The sequence below is a fragment of the Octopus sinensis genome, linkage group LG17 (assembly GCF_006345805.1).
Source record: "Octopus sinensis linkage group LG17, ASM634580v1, whole genome shotgun sequence".
NCBI lineage: Eukaryota > Metazoa > Mollusca > Cephalopoda > Octopoda > Octopodidae > Octopus > Octopus sinensis.
This window is the reverse complement of record NC_043013.1, coordinates 38781108-38796037: the sequence shown is the minus strand read 5'-3', so window position 1 is coordinate 38796037 and position 14930 is coordinate 38781108. Positions and strand designations below refer to the sequence as shown.

The following is a 14930-nucleotide window of genomic DNA, read 5'->3' as shown; positions in this document are numbered from 1 at the left end:
TTTCTTTACTACAGAATGGGCTAAACACAGAGGGGACAAACAAGGACAGACAAACGGATTAAGTCGGTTACATCCACCCCAGTGCGCAACTGGTACTTAATTTATCGACCCCGAAAGGATGAAAGGCAAAGTCGACCTCGGCGGAATTTGAACTCAGAACGTAACGGCAGATGAAAATACCACTAAGCATTTCGCCCGGCGTGCTAACTATTCTGCCAGCTCGTCGCCTTGACAATAATATTGATACGAAGCGAAGCTGCTTTTGAACTCGTGACCGCTACATCACATCACACTTCGGTGGCCGCTAAATCACATCACACTTCGAAGCCTATGCACTTGCAATGCAATAACAGGAGATAGCTACGAAATAGCTAATAAACAAAAGAAACAGCGACGCCCTTGGAGCTCCAAGATTCCATAGAAAATGTAGATTATGTCATATTTCTGTGGAAGACATCACACATGTGATTAGCAGTTGCCCAGAAATGTCATCAAGGTACTACCTCAGCTAAGCAGCACGACGTTGTCGCAAAAACAATATAAAATGCCATTCGGTAAAAAGATTGCCGTGGAAAAAATATAGAGAATTCCCTTGTTATTGAATACTTATGCAAACATCTACACAAGAAATACTGATGGAACACTCCCATCAAAACATTTGTCGAGTGTAAACATAACTTGCTAGATGATGTTGTTTTGAACAAATAAGAAAAACGTATGTACCATCACAGAGATCAGTTGTCCTACTGATGTGAATATCTCTTTGAAAATCAAAGAGAAAGAAGATAACTATGGACAACTGCTCCCATGACTTTCGGAAACATTTTTTCACACTAAGAGTTGCTGAAGCATGGAACAAACTGCCGGCATCAGTTGTTAGTTGTCGGAGCACTGCATCCTTCAAAACTTCCATGCTTCCTGAGATTCGCCAACACTACACCTGATTTTCTCCCCTCCATACACACGCAAGCATGTATCTGACTCATACACTGTTCGCTTTCCAGACATTTGTACATTACTGCATATACTTTATATGAACTTTTGACAAGTTGTGGTGCACCTGAGCACTGTATACAATTATTTTTAACTGCATCGAACCCCCCGGTTTCTATATTCAGATTATAAATTTTGCCTAGTGGTTAGAGCAGCGGACTCGCGATCGAGGAATCGCGGGTTCGAATCTCAGACCTGGCGATGTGTGTGTTTAGGAAACGGGGAAACCGGCCCTTATGAGTCAGGCGTGGCTCGAGAAGGAACAAACAAATTCACATTTAGCACTTGAGTTTGCGAATAAATGCTTAAGTGACAATCTGGAAAAGCAAGGGTCTTTAGCAGAAAAAATCAAACAGCTAACTCGCAAATGACAAATACATACGGTAAGTGGAACAGTAAAAATATGCAACACATTTCTCAAGTTAAAATGTGACATTGTTTTTGCTATGTACATTCCAACGTTGTAACTGTGTGTCTTTGTTAGAAATCAGCTCCTTCTTCAGAGAAAAAGTTTAAATACAGGAATCCCTCGCTTTACAGAAGCAATGCGTCCTTGCAACGCTGGCCGTAACGCGCAATTCTGTAACGCGAAATTAATTTTCCTATTGATTTTCATATCAAGTGAGATTACGTTCCTACGGACTTTCTCGGTATGAGAAAAAAAAAAAAAGAAGCACAATAAATCAAAAGAGAAGAAGCAACACAATCACCTTAATATCAATTTCTAAACATACACGGCACAATATCAAACTGGAATAAATTTAATCAAAGGCAACTAAGCAGCGTTGAATGAAATATAGTAATATATAGTCTTAGCACGACGGACGAATAGCTTAGCGGTATTTCGTCTGTCTTTACGTTCTGAGTTCAAATTCCGCCGAGGTCGACTTCGCCTTTCATCCTTTCGGGGTCGATAAATTGAGTACCAGTTGCGTACTGGGGTCGATATAATCGACTGGCCCCCTCCCGCAAAATTTCGGGCCCTGTGCCTGGAGTAGAAATGAATATAATTTAGTTTCAAAGGCGGCGAGCTGGCAGAAACGTTAGCACGCCGGGCGAAATGTTAAAGCGGTATTTCATCTGTCTACATTAAGTTCAAATTCCGCCGAGGTTGACTTCGCCTTTCATCCTTTCGAGGTCGATAAATTAAGTACCAGATGCATACTGAGGTCGATCTAATCGACTGCCCCCCCCCCAAAAAAAAAATTTCAGGCCATCTGCCTAGAGCATAAATATGTAGAAGGTTGAAAAGGAACACACAAGTTGATATGTATAAGGAAAAAAAAAGTCAAGGTAGAAAATGCTAAAATAATTTTATCATAAAAAACATTTTAGTACCGGTTTCAGTCATTGAGACTTTTTCAAAGTGTGGAAAACAATTAAATTTTGGAAAAATTAAATGAAAAGTTTTTTAAAAGGATATTTGCATAGTATTTAAATTCCTTCTTTACGTCTTCTTTTGTTTATTCCTGTGATTTCGCGGCAGGAACAAGGAAAATGCCCCTTGTATTTGAAATATAAAAATCTGTAAAACCTTCCAGAAGTTTATCGTTTAAATATATATGAGCATGTCAAGACATGCAACTATAAGCATGAGAATACATACATAAAAGAAAACATACGAATCTGCACACATACACACATTTTTTTTAGACTCCCTTCGGTCATGGCTGACCGTGGGATTGCCCTAGAAAGTTCCCCTCTGAGGCATAAGTCCAGGCAAGGTTGTTTATGGAAGGCCAGCAATTGTCCATGCATACCAGCCTCCTCTCTCCACGCCACTGATGTTATCCAAGGGAAAGGCAAAGGCCGATACAGCTTGGCACCTGTGACGTCGCAACTCATTTCTACAGGTGAGTGAACTGGAGCAACGTGAAATAAAGTGTCTTGCTCAAGAACACAACATGCAGCCCGGTCCGGGATTCGAACTCACAACCTCACGATTGTAAGCTCGACGCTCTAACCACGTACGCCTTCACACATACATACATACATACATACATACATACATACATACATACATACATACATACATACATACATACATACATGCGTGTGTGTATACGTATATCATTATGTGTGTGTGTGTTAGCGTTAAACGAGATCTTGTGGAGATTATGACTTTCCCAATTACAACTATATATTGTAGTTGAAATAAATGCAATTTTTTTTATTACTGCTAAATGAACTCCTATTCTTTTCCCCTTCGACTCACTTTTCTTATGGATAAACTATTAGATTCTAATCTCAGGATGTGAAGCAATAAATGTTATACCCATCATGGTTTATATATCGGAACTCATTTTGTCCAGTGACGGAACACTTCTACCAATGCACCCCATTTAATTTTTAAGAAAACATCCCAGCAACACAGAGGAGATAGAAAAAAAAAAAAAAAATTCACACGTTGTGAAGGGAATTAATAAATACGTTTATGACAAGAGTTATTTCCCTTGGATAGTTCTCTACCATATTTCCAACATGATTGTCTCCAATAGCATATTCGTAGATGGTTAAAAAATGAATATATTTAATATAATTCTATTAAATTTATTCTTTTATTCCTTAATTAGGCTTAATACTTTGTTGATTATATCAACTTCAGTATTTTATTTGGTACCTTTTGAAGTCGATCTCTTGAGGGATGATAAGCAAGCCTCATCGACGTAAAGTGAATATTCTTTTAATTAATTAATCAGTTTGATGAACGTTAAATAAACTGGGCTCGTCAAGCACATAAATATACATATACATAAATATATATATATATTCATATCACGTGATCACGTGACCGACCAGACCATCAGATGTTGTTACACATCGCTGGTCACAATGCGTTCGCATTGTTTAAGCCTTCGAATGACACCACCCCGCTGGCTAAGCGAGCAGACCAACAGAAGAAAGAGTGGGAGAAAGAGTACAGCAGGGATCACCACCCCCTGCCGGAGCCTCGTGGATCTTTTAAGTGTTTTCGCTCAATAAACACTCACAACGCCCGGTCTGGGAATCGAAACCGCGATCCTACGACCGCGAGTCCGCTGCCCTAACCACTGGGCCATTGCGCCTCCACTACATAAATACATACACATAAAAGGAAGAATCTGTTTGTGTGTGTAAGCATGGGAGTTATTAGTAACGTAGCTGGCAGACGGGTGGGTTGTCCGTTTTGGGCTTCCCTTTTAGGAGTTTGGTACTTTTGGATCTGCTGTATAAGTCTGTATAGGGGCGAGAAAATTAAGGGCTGCCCTAGGCAGCGCGGACTCTAGGTCACACAACTGATGTGTGTTCTTTTATTGTATCATTTGTTTCAGTCATTTGACTGTGGCCATGCTGGATCACCGCCTTGATGTGTTTTTAGTCAAACAAATCAATCTCAAGACTTATTTTTTCAAAGCCTACAGACCAGCACCGGTTGTCAAGCGATGACGGGAGCGGAGGACGAACACTGACACAAAGACATGCACACACACACACACGCACACGGAACACACGCGCACACACACACACACAAAACACGCGCGCACGTACACACACACACACATACGACAGGATTCTTTCAGTTTTCCATCTATCAAATCCACTCACAAGGCGTTGGTTGGCCTGAGGCTACAGAAAACACTTGCCTAAGATGCCATACAGTGGGACTGAACCCAAAGCCATGCAGTTGGGAAGCAAGTTTCTTACCACAGCGCCACACCTGTGTCTATGTATGTGGATTGGCTTAAATTTACTCCAAAACACATCCCCACACCTCTAGATCACAAATACACTGTCACCTCACTTGCCACTAGTACTGCAACTACAGCGTCCTCTGCCCTTCAGATCTAGCTTATTTCGTCCAGCTTTTACTCAGGCCCATCTGATTCACACGTCTTGCCTACTCTTATCATCCAAATTGTGTCCTTCAATAGTTCGCCAACCATTATAAATAAATAAATGCGCCCTCTTAAAGCCTAGCCAGGATCATGGGCCCGGTTTCCCGGTTTCAATGGTGTATGTGTTCCCCAGCTGGATGGGATGCCAGTCCATCGCAGCGTTACTCATTTTTGCCAGCTGAGTGGACTGGAGCAACGTGAAATGAAGTGTTTTGCTTAAGAACAAAACGCGTCGCTCGGTCCAGGAATCGAAACCACAATCTTAAGATCATGATGCTGACACCTTAACCACAAAGCCACGCGCCTCCACCCACCAACCATATTCCACATTAATCATTTACCCACTCACTCACAGTTCTCTCTTGCTGTTGATTGGCTATAACTTATTTAAGCTAAACAAAATGTCTTATCTTAAATTATTTAATTACGTTCCTTTTGATTCCAAGTTTCTATAACGCCGATTCTCTTTCTTTCTTTCTCTTTTACTTGTTTCAGTCATTTGACTGCGGCCATGCTGGAGCACCGCCTTTAGTCGAGCAAATCGACCCCGAGACTTATTTTTTGTAAGCCCAGTACTTATTATATCGGTCTCTTTTGCCGAACCGCTAAGTGACGGGGACGTAAACACACACCAGCATCGGTTGTCAAGCAATGCTAGGGGACAAACACAGACACACAAACACTCACACATATATATATATATATATAATATATATATATATATATATATATATACGACAGGCTTCTTTCAGTTTCCGTCTACCAAATCCACCCACAAGGCATTGGTCGGCCCGGGGCTATAGCAGAAGACACTTGCCCAAGATGCCACGCAGTGGGATTGAACCCAGAACCATGTGGTTGGTTAGCAAGCTACTTACCACACAGCCACTCCTGCGCCTATGTCTATTTTGTTTTCAGTTTTTTCAAGGACGATTCAAATGCGATCTAGCAACAAGTGCTGATGTTTTTTGTTTTCCTTTCACACTTCGCCTTAATACCCAATTATAATTCTATCTACATCCAAGCGCTTCCACAGTTTTCGTCTACCAAAATCAGTCAGCCCCAAAATATTGTAAAAGACACTCACCCAAGGTGCCGCGCAGTGTGACTGAACGGGGAAACATCGTTGTTGTAAAGCGACAGCTTCTTGACCCTACAGCCACGCCTGTGTCTACCTTCTATTCATGAGAAAAAAAAATCGCGGGAATGGTCACATCCAGAATGGGTTTGGGCTACAGGGTGCTTGATCAATGTTGAACTAGGAGTTAAACAGGAATATCGGGTATTTTACTATATCCAACCCCGGGAAGTGGAAAGGTGAAGTGAAAATCAGAAGGATTTGAATTCAGACCATTGAGGTATGGCAACGAAATACTGCAAGACAATTTGTCTGCCATTTCATCACCGATTCAGACGGATACGTTTGATTGTGTAACTATGGGCCCAATGCACATAGGAAAAAGACGGAATAGTCACCGCTGGATATTTTCTTTCATAGGTCTTCTCGATCGGAGCTGACCTGGGATTAAACAATAGCAGCAACAACAACGACAACAACAACAACGACAACAACAACGGACGGCAGTTTGGCAGAGGCGTTAAAGCGTTAGATGAAATCTTTGCGGTATTTAACCCAGCTCCTCTATGTTCTGAGTTCAAATCCCATGAAAGTCAATTTAACTTTTCATTCTTCCTCGCGGTATTTGTTCCAGCGAGCTGGAAGAAACGTTAATACGCCGGGCGAAATGCGTAGCCGTATTTCGTCTGCCGTTACGTTCTGAGTTCAAATTCCGCTGAGGTCGACTTTGCCTTTCATCTTTTCGGGGTCGATAATTTAAGTACCAGTTGCACACTGGGGTAGATGTAATCGGCTTGATCCGTTTGTCTGTCCTTGTTTGTCCTCTCTGTGTTTAGCCCCTTGTGGGTAGTAAAGAAATAGGTATTTGTTCCGGTTCTTTGCATTATGAGTTCGAAACCTTTTGAAGACTTAACTGGACGCCTTGACCTTAGGTGACATTAGTGGAGTCCTCTCTGTTACAAGTACGCAGACCAGGCCACCTGCTTGAAAGCCATCACCCTCACCCCCTGTTTCCTACAAGTGTCGGAGACCCTAAAAAGAATCATAGACATTGCTCTTTCAACTAAATGCATAAATGAATAAGTAAAAGATAAACAAACATACACTGCAGTTTGCTTTCCAACCATATGATTCCGGGTTCAATTCCACTGTGTGGCACCTCGGGCAGGTGTCTTCTGCTATAACCGCGGGCCGACTAACACTTTATGAATGGATTTGGCGGAACGAAACTGAAAAAAAAAAGGCCGTCGTATATATATATATATATATATATATATATATATAAACTGAGAATGTGTGTCTGTCTGTCTGTCTGTCTGTGTGTTTCCCTAAAACTTGAGAACTACACAACCAATTTCATTCAAATGTTATACATGCCTTACTTAGGGTCCGGGGAATGTCATCGGCAAAAAAAATTTAACTTTTTGCCTAGGGCGAGCCCACAGCAATATCATGTCTTCTCCACTACGATTCCCTAAAACTTGAGAACTACACAACCAATTTCATTCAAATTTTACACATGTCTTACTTAGGGTCCATGTAGTTTTATGGGCAAAAAAAAATGTTCAAATTCTTGCCTAGGGCGAGCCCATAGCAATATCATATCTTCTCCACTATTTCAGCATTACGTGTTAAAAGTGAAACAAAAACATTTCTCTATTTTATGTCAAATACTTTCACTTTAACAATAAAAATTACAGATAATAATATCAATTGAATTATTTGTAGTAAGTAATAATTAAAATCAAACTAAAGTATAATATAATCGTAACATAACAAAAGTAAAAATAGCAATTTCTATAAAATTGCATCAATGACTTGAACTTGAATAAGTGGTTTCACATGAATGGGAATAAATTAAAAATAAAATTAGCGTGCAGAAATGGAATAGTCCAGATAGAGGTGTGCATATACCGTTTACCACGACTTTTACATTAGATTATCTGCTAATTAGCTAGCATTCTATATGAAGTTTGGCTGTATGTAATATCTGTTTTCTCGAACAGCCGCTTCTACTGAGTACTGCTGTTGGTTTATTTCTTATACATAAAGGACTATAGCTTCAACTGCGTACTGCTTTTTGATTCACCGTAAGGTTTGTTATTATTATTACTGTTTAACTATTGTTATCGCGCTTGTTGGTTCCTCGTAAGAGAAACGTTGTTGTGTTGCATTTGTTAAATAATTGTAAACTATAACCCTCCCCCTTTGGGAGAAGGAGCTTTGGTTATTGTTTAAAAATTGAATTGTGTCCCTGTTTGGGGAAATTGACAATATTTTCACCATTTACACAGAAGCATTTTTGTTAAAATGCCTTCGATAGAAGAAAGTTCAAAACTGAATTTCGTTGCAGCCGTCGGCGGGCGCGAACTCATTAAAATTAAAATGGAAGAAATAGAAACCTATTTCGGATTGATCACCGACAAAGACGGTGAATCTAGGATAACACCACCAAACGAAGTAAAAAATTAAATTAAAGAAAAGACTATTGTCTATAAAGTATACAATGTAGAGAAAAAATAAGATTTGAACACCTGGAGGAAAGCACCATCGAAAAGTGTCTTGGTGCGACTATGAAAGATATCTAACCAGAGGTGGTAAATTCGCCACAATAGAAGCAAGGTCAACGGAGCGTGCAAGGGAGTACTCGACTCGAACCTTGCAAAGTGGAAATATTTTATTTTTACCTTTATATCTGGGACGTAGGACGTGCCGCAAAAAATTTTTAATGCCCCCCCCCTCCAGAAGTAGAGGTAGGCTGGATTGTAGCCACACTTCTATACAAGAGGGAGGACAAGATACAATTGATCGAAATTGCAAGAGACGGGCCTACAATTCCAGTCTGTTATATATTTTGAGTATTGTTATCACTAGCGATATCAAGATATAACTTTGTATTTTATGTGTAGTTGTATATATATAGATGTAGATGTAATATGTACACATATATATACACATATATACATGCACTAGCACTATGACCCGGCAACGACGGGTCATAATGCTAGTATATATATATATATATATATATATATATATATATATATATATATATAAATGGGCCCTTTCAAAGCCTAGCCAGGCTCGTGGGCCCGGCTTCCCGGTTTCAATGGCGTATGTGTTCTCCAGCTGGACCGGACGCCAGTCCATCGCAGCGTTACTCATTTTTGTCAGCTGAGTGGACCTGAGCAACGTGAAATGAAGTGTTTTGCTCAAGAACACTACGCGTCACCCGGTCCAGGAATCGAAACCACAATCTTACGTTCATGATGCCGACACTCTAACCACTAAGACACGCGCCTCCAACACACACACACACACACACACACACACACACAAACACACAAACACACACACACACACACACACACCACAAACACACACACCACACACACACACAAACACACAGAGACATATATACATATATATATATATATATATATATATATATATATATATATATATATATATACATATACATATGCATACATACATACATACATACATATATATATATACATACATTCAGCATAATTTTGATTCAAATGAATATGGTACTTAAGTTAGATGCACCAGAATTTTGTACGGTGTTATCCATATGAATCCATGGGGTGATTATAGTCAAAATAAGAATATCTTCGGTAATTTGGTACGGTCGTTTCACGCTACATCATTTTATTAAACATTGTAAGTATTACACCAGTCTTAAGATGTTGAGCAATTATCAGCCGTTTATAGAGGTTTTCCATCAATACATATAATTATTTTCATGTTAATGATAGACAGTACTCTTTCAATGTAACATGAAAATAATTATATGTATTGATGGAAAACCTCTATAAACGGCTGATGATTGCTCAACATTTTAAAACTGTTGTAATACTTACAATGCTTAATAAAATGATGTTGCGTGAAACGATCGTACCAAATTACCGAAGATATTCTTGTTGCTTATTTTGATTATATATATATATATATATATATATATATATACTAGGGTGTGACGAGACGTACGTAAAGCCATGGACGCGAAACTCTGGGTCACCCTGTGAATCGGCCATAACTATCTTTATCTAAATCCTCTACTGCTCTATAACTAAGAGTTTGCTTCTCTTTCGAATTTATAATTTACTGACGAGTACTGAGGGGTGACAGAAATAGCCCGAAACCGGGATTGGTCTACTGGTCCCGTCGTTGGGAGATGGTAGGGGTTCGCCCCCCTGCTCGCAGTTTTATCGGATGCAGCTGTGCATCGTTAACCAGCTAAAGGAGATATCCTCTTGGGGTTAAAAAAGTCGCACCCGTGTCCGCTCGAACGGACGGCCATATCAAAGGGGTTACGAATATTAATTGTCAGTACAACTACAGCGTTGATCTCTTAGAAAGATTTTAGAACTAGCAAGAGTGGCTGTGTGGTAAGTACCCTGCTTACCAACCACATGGTTCCGGGTTCAGTCCCACTGCCTGGCAACTTGGGCAAGTATCTTCAACTATAGCCTCGGTTCGACCAAAGCCTTGCGAGTGGATTTGGTAGATGGAAACTGAAAGAAGCCCATCGTATATATGTATATATATGTGTATGTGTGTGTGTATTTGTCCCCCCAACATCACTTGACAACCGGTGCTGGTGTGTAAACGTATCCGTAACTTAGCGGTTCGGCAAAAGAGACCGCTAGAATAAGTACTAGGCTTACAAAGAATAAGTACTGGGGGCGATTTGCCCGACTAAAGGTGGTGCTCCAGCATGGCCGCAGTCAAATGACTGAAACAAGTAAAAGAGTAAAAGAATATATATATATGTGTGTGTGTGAGTGTACAGTACACCAGTATAGCCACAGCTTTAGGGCTGAAACGTATTAAAGGATAAAAGAATATATGAGTGTGTATGTGTGTGTGTGTGTGTGTGTGTGTGTGTGTGTGTGTACCTCCCCGCCCCCACTGCTTGTCAACCGGTATTGATCTGTCTCCATATATAGTGGTTCGGCAAAAGAAACCAATAAAATAAGTACCAGGCTTAAAGAAAAAAAAAACACCGAGGTCATTCATTCGACTAAAATTCTCCAAAATGGTGCTCCAGCATGACCGCAGTCTAATGACTGAAACAAGTAAAAAAAAAAATACAAGATTTGAAAATAAAAAAAAAATTAAAATCCCAGAAGCTGCCTCATATTGAGAGACAACTCTGTTGAAATTTGAATCTTCCGCCGCAACTTTTTGGAGCTCTCTACTGTTGTGAGATTAGCTTCGGTATCATTGTTTTTGTTTGTTCCCACTGACAACAGAATTTTATTTTTTTATTTATTATTAAAGGATGAATCGATCTGGTGCTGAAATTACATCTAGGTAAATCATTGTTTATTTTTTTTTTTTTCACGTCATATACTTACTGAGTTTACTTTAATATTTCACAAAGATTTCTGAGCTATTCCACTTTGTACAATGACGTGTCGTAAAAACTTTATAAAGAATGTCCGAGTATGCGAGTATAGAAGATGAGAATTGCTTTCGTGTTAGTCATTCTCTTCTTATATGATTCCACAGCCCGATGTAGAATAGTTTTATACACGTCACAGCGTAATCTCTCTAGTTTTATCAGGATAAATGTGTATAAATGTTAATGTGAATGATTGCACATTCTAATCTATTTAATTCTCGATCTTACGTGCTCGCCTCTCTCTCTCTCTCTCTCCCTCCCTCTCTCTCTCTGTGCCTGCACACACATACACACACACAGAGCAAATTCGACAAAAAGTTCAAAATTTTTTTCGCCAAACCAACACCAGTCTCTTTGGAGTTTGAAATTTCGGTCAAATTCTTGTCTGTCTTTCTATCTCTCTAAAGTGAGTGGCTTTCATACAGTTTGAATATGCTGCAATCATATTTGAATTGGTAATAACCTGATATTTGTCTGTCTGTCTGTCACGTTATATACTTGGCTGTCTCTTAATGTGCTGTGTTTATATACGATGTGTGTATGTAATAACCATACGCAACGGTTATATATATGCAGTGACCGAGAGGAACGTCCACTTATTTGTACAACCAGCTAGAAACAGCAGCTAAATTTCCATCAAATCCCACTTTACAATCCAGCGCATAGGACAAATCAGATAAAGTAGTTAAAAAAGATGGGATGTTCACGGCTGGAATGTCTTTGACCTTGGGCTAAGCAACAGCCATTTTGTTACTTGCTCTCTGTCCTTGTACTGAAGAGGTTGCAGAAATTCTTGAAAACTTTGGATTAATGAAATTAACACTGATGATAATCCTTTCTACTATATGTACAAAAGCTTGCATTTTGGGTGGTGAGGTTAATCGATTATATCGATCCCGGTGCTCGACCGATTATTTTATCGACCCCAAAAGGATGAGAGGCCAAGTCGACCTTTGTGGGATTCGAGCTAAGAGCGCAGTGAGTTGGAAGAAATACCGCTCAGCATTTTGGCGTGCTAACAATGCTGCCATCTCGCTGCCGTAATGATAGTAATGTGGGACCTTGCATAAAAGTTGAGAGTAAGATAGGGAGATTAGGGAAAATGGCATAAAAGTATACATGGTATTCAAAATATACGAACAGTCCTAATATTGGAGACCCACTAGTAAGAGCCAATCAAGGAAACCCACTTTTCCAGGAACACCCTGACCATGAAGGGCACAAACACTCGGCCAGACAAAAGTTACTACTTTTAATTTTTGTTAGCTGTTTTTTCTAGCATACCGAATCCCAAAACACCTGCTTTTCTTGTTGTGTGTATTCGTTATTATATAACAAATAACACCTGATTTTGCCCCTCAACTGGCTAACAGCTGTACCTACATCATCATCATCATCGTTTAGCGTCCGCTTTCCATGCTAGCATGGGTTGGACGGTTCAACTGGGGTCTGGGAAGCCAGAAGGCTGCACCAGGCCCAGTCTGATCTGGCAATGTTTCTACGGCTGGATGCCCTTCCTAACGTCAACCACTCCGTGAGTGTAGTGGGTGCTTTTTAGGTGCCACCGGCACAGGTGCCAGACGGGGCTGGCAAACGACCACGGTCGGATGGTGCTTTTTACGTGCCACATGCACATGTGTGTAATTAGTGCAAACAGCTAATTAAGATAACCAAATATTACACACGGTGTTGTGATATTCAGTGTTTGGCCCCCAAATGTTTAAATATAACATATTTTTCAATTCTGGAGATTGTCAAGTCAATATAATATATACCAGTAATATACCAAGATGTTGGCTGGCAGGGGAGAAAAAAAATTGCTTTTCTCTGACACAGACCCATACATTCAGAAACATTACATTTAAGGGACATCTGTAGCATTTATGTAAATATATATTTTCATTCCCATGTAGGGCACGGACTGAAATTTGAGGGAAAGGGTCACTAGATTACCTTGATGCCAGCATTTCACGAATACTTTATTTTATCGACCCCGAAAAAATAATGAAAGATAAAGTCTACCTTGGCAGTCGATTTGCTCGACTAAAGGCAGTGCTCCAGCATGGCCACAGTCAAATGACTGAAACAAGTAAAAGAGTAAACAGAACATAACAGTCTTAGCAGTTACGTCACCTTTAGATACAGCCTAGGTTATCTCCCTTTCATCCTCGTTATTGTGTAACTTGGATCTTTCATGGAGTTCGTTTATAAAACTCGGACATCATCATCCCAAATCGATTTCACTTGGTCTGTGATACAAACGACTGACACAGTGCTATAAAATTATTCCTTCTGTGCTATGACATTCTCTTCAGATATAAACATTTTCTTATTTTAAGGCGGTAGACTGGCAGAGTCGTTAGCGCGTCGGACAAATTGCTTAGCGGCAGTACTAAGTTTCTTGAATGTTCCGTGTTCAAATTCCGCCTTTCATTCTTTCGAGGTCGATAAACTGAAACTGCTCGTCAATCGATGTGTCCCCATGGATCCTGTATTAGTATTAGTCATCATCATCATCATCATTTAACGTCCGTTTTCCATGCTGGCATGGGTTAGACGGTTTGACTGAAAACTGATTAGCCAGGGAGCTGCACCAGGTTCTGATTTGATATGACAGGGTTTCCGTGGCTGGATGCCCTTCTTAATGCCAACCACTCCGAGAGTGTAGTGGGTGTCTTTTATGTGCTACAGGCACAGGTGCCATCAACACGACACCACCATTGGCCACGACTACAGTCTCACTTGGTTTGACAGGTGTCTACACAAGCAAGTCAAGTGAGACCGCAGATGTGGTCGATGTCGGTGTCAGGTCAATGGTACCTGTGCTGGTGGTATGTAAAATAAACACCCACTACACTCCCGAAGGCGGCGAGCTGACAGAAACATTAGCATGCTGGGCGAAATACTTAGTGGTCTGCTGCTATGTTCTGAGTTCAAATTTCGCCGAGTTCAACTTTGCCTTTCATCCTTTTGGGGTTGATTAAATAAGTACCAGTTACACACTGGGGTCGATATAATCGACTTAATCCGTTTGTCTGTTCTTGTTTGTCCCCTCTGTGTGTAGCCCCTTGTGGGCAGTAAAGAAATAAAAAACATTAGCATGCCGGGCAAAATGCACTATCCTTGTAGGTAGTAAAGAAATAGGTATTTCGCCTGTCTTTACGTTCAGAGTTCAAATTCATGTTGCTCCACTTCACTCGGCCATAGAAATGAGTTGCAACATCACTGGTGCCAAGCTGTGTCAGCCTTTGCTTTTCTCTTGGATAACATCCGTGGTGTTGTGAAGGGAGGCTGGTATGCATGGATGACTGCTGGTCTTCCATAAACAACCTTGCCTGGACTAGTGCCTCGCAGGATAACTTTCTAGGCGCAATGCCATAGTCATTCATGACTGAAGGGGATCTTTACCCTTTAAACCTGGAATTAATCATCTGCTGCAGTGGTTCTCAAGCAGGGTATATATAAGATTGGTGGGGTCCATGTAACAAAATAATAAATTGGGGACCCACAATAGTATATTAAGGGCCCCTGAAAAAATTTTGATTTAGAT

At 40.3% G+C, this 14930-nt stretch overlaps 1 protein-coding gene across 3 annotated transcripts in view; it reads left to right on the top strand.

The window, feature by feature from the left end:
• The first annotated feature begins 11143 nt into the window (after positions 1-11143).
• Positions 11144-14930, top strand: part of LOC115220988 (protein FAM92A) — a 47421-nt gene continuing 43634 nt past the window's right edge. For all 3 annotated transcript variants that reach the window (XM_029791205.2, XM_036510491.1, XM_029791204.2), the window contains exon 1: positions 11144-11289. In XM_029791205.2, the coding sequence (XP_029647065.1) occupies positions 11258-11289 (32 nt within the window). In that variant the 5' untranslated portion in view covers positions 11144-11257. The remainder of the gene's footprint in view (positions 11290-14930) is intronic.